The sequence below is a fragment of the Solanum tuberosum genome, unplaced genomic scaffold, assembly GCF_000226075.1.
Source record: "Solanum tuberosum cultivar DM 1-3 516 R44 unplaced genomic scaffold, SolTub_3.0 scf01012, whole genome shotgun sequence".
NCBI classification, from domain to species: Eukaryota; Viridiplantae; Streptophyta; class Magnoliopsida; order Solanales; family Solanaceae; genus Solanum; species Solanum tuberosum.
The window spans coordinates 14,327-15,287 of record NW_006239903.1 but is presented as its reverse complement, the minus strand read 5'-3'; the positions used below and the strand labels follow the sequence as shown (position 1 = coordinate 15,287).

The following is a 961-nucleotide window of genomic DNA, read 5'->3' as shown; positions in this document are numbered from 1 at the left end:
GCCAAGTATGACCATCCATGATCAAGTTTCAAACAAACAACTTTTGCAGCAATCCAATAGGCAGATTCCTTTGCACACATCAAATTTAGTTTAATATACCAATTAGAAAAAGTAAATAAAGTAATTAATCAATAATATATTAAACTCACTTCAGTGCATTGAATTAAATCACGAAGAAATTTAAAAGGCACAATTCCTTTAGACAACTCATCCTGAATAGTATATTGTTGTGAATTTGTCTGAAATATCCTCTCAAATTTTGGACCACATGATGCAACTAATAGGGTGTGTTTGGTATGAAGGAAAACATTTTCCGGAAAATGTTTTCCAATTTTCTCATGTTTGGTTGGGTTAAATGTTTTGGAAAATGTTTTCCAAATCAACTCATTTTCCTCAAATTGAATCAGTAGGCTGAGGCAGATTAGAATTTATCCAAAGTTTCGTTTCATCCCAACAACTATGAACATAGTAGTTTTCTGTTGATTTTTTTCTTCAATGTTAGTCAATTTTTATATACATCAATGATAATTTGAATTATCAACTTCATTTATTTTACGATGATCGTACCTCTTATTTTGTGACCCATCATTAATTGCAAAACAACAATCAATGGTTCATCTGCAGACTCACACAAATGAGGTTGAATTTGATACGCATGTTTGCTCCATAAAATTGTTGAAAGCCTATCTTTCCTGTGTTAGTAGATTGTTAGTGACTTATATCTAATGAATATACAATAAACATAATAAATTTAAAGAAATGATGATAAAATAAGATTAAACATTAATGACAAAGCTTACTTATCATCTTCTAGTATAACTTTAAAAAAACAATCATCATTATCTTCTTCCTTGCTGAATTTATATGGTTTATAAGAGACAACCTGTCCAACAACATCTATAGATAATATAGATTAGTACAATTTTATGCAAAACAAATTATGAATTGAGTAATAGTGAGT

At 29.0% G+C, this 961-nt stretch overlaps 1 protein-coding gene across 1 annotated transcript in view; it reads right to left on the bottom strand.

The window, feature by feature from the left end:
• Window positions 1–393: 393 nt before the first annotated feature.
• The window catches only part of LOC102603389 (uncharacterized), a 1,717-nt gene continuing 1,149 nt past the window's right edge, over window positions 394–961 (bottom strand). Inside the window, exons 2-4 of the mRNA XM_015305723.1 lie at window positions 801–897; window positions 568–692; window positions 394–476 (exon numbers count right to left, since the gene is read on the bottom strand). Of these exons, the coding sequence (XP_015161209.1) occupies window positions 394–476; window positions 568–692; window positions 801–897 (305 nt within the window). The remainder of the gene's footprint in view (window positions 477–567; window positions 693–800; window positions 898–961) is intronic.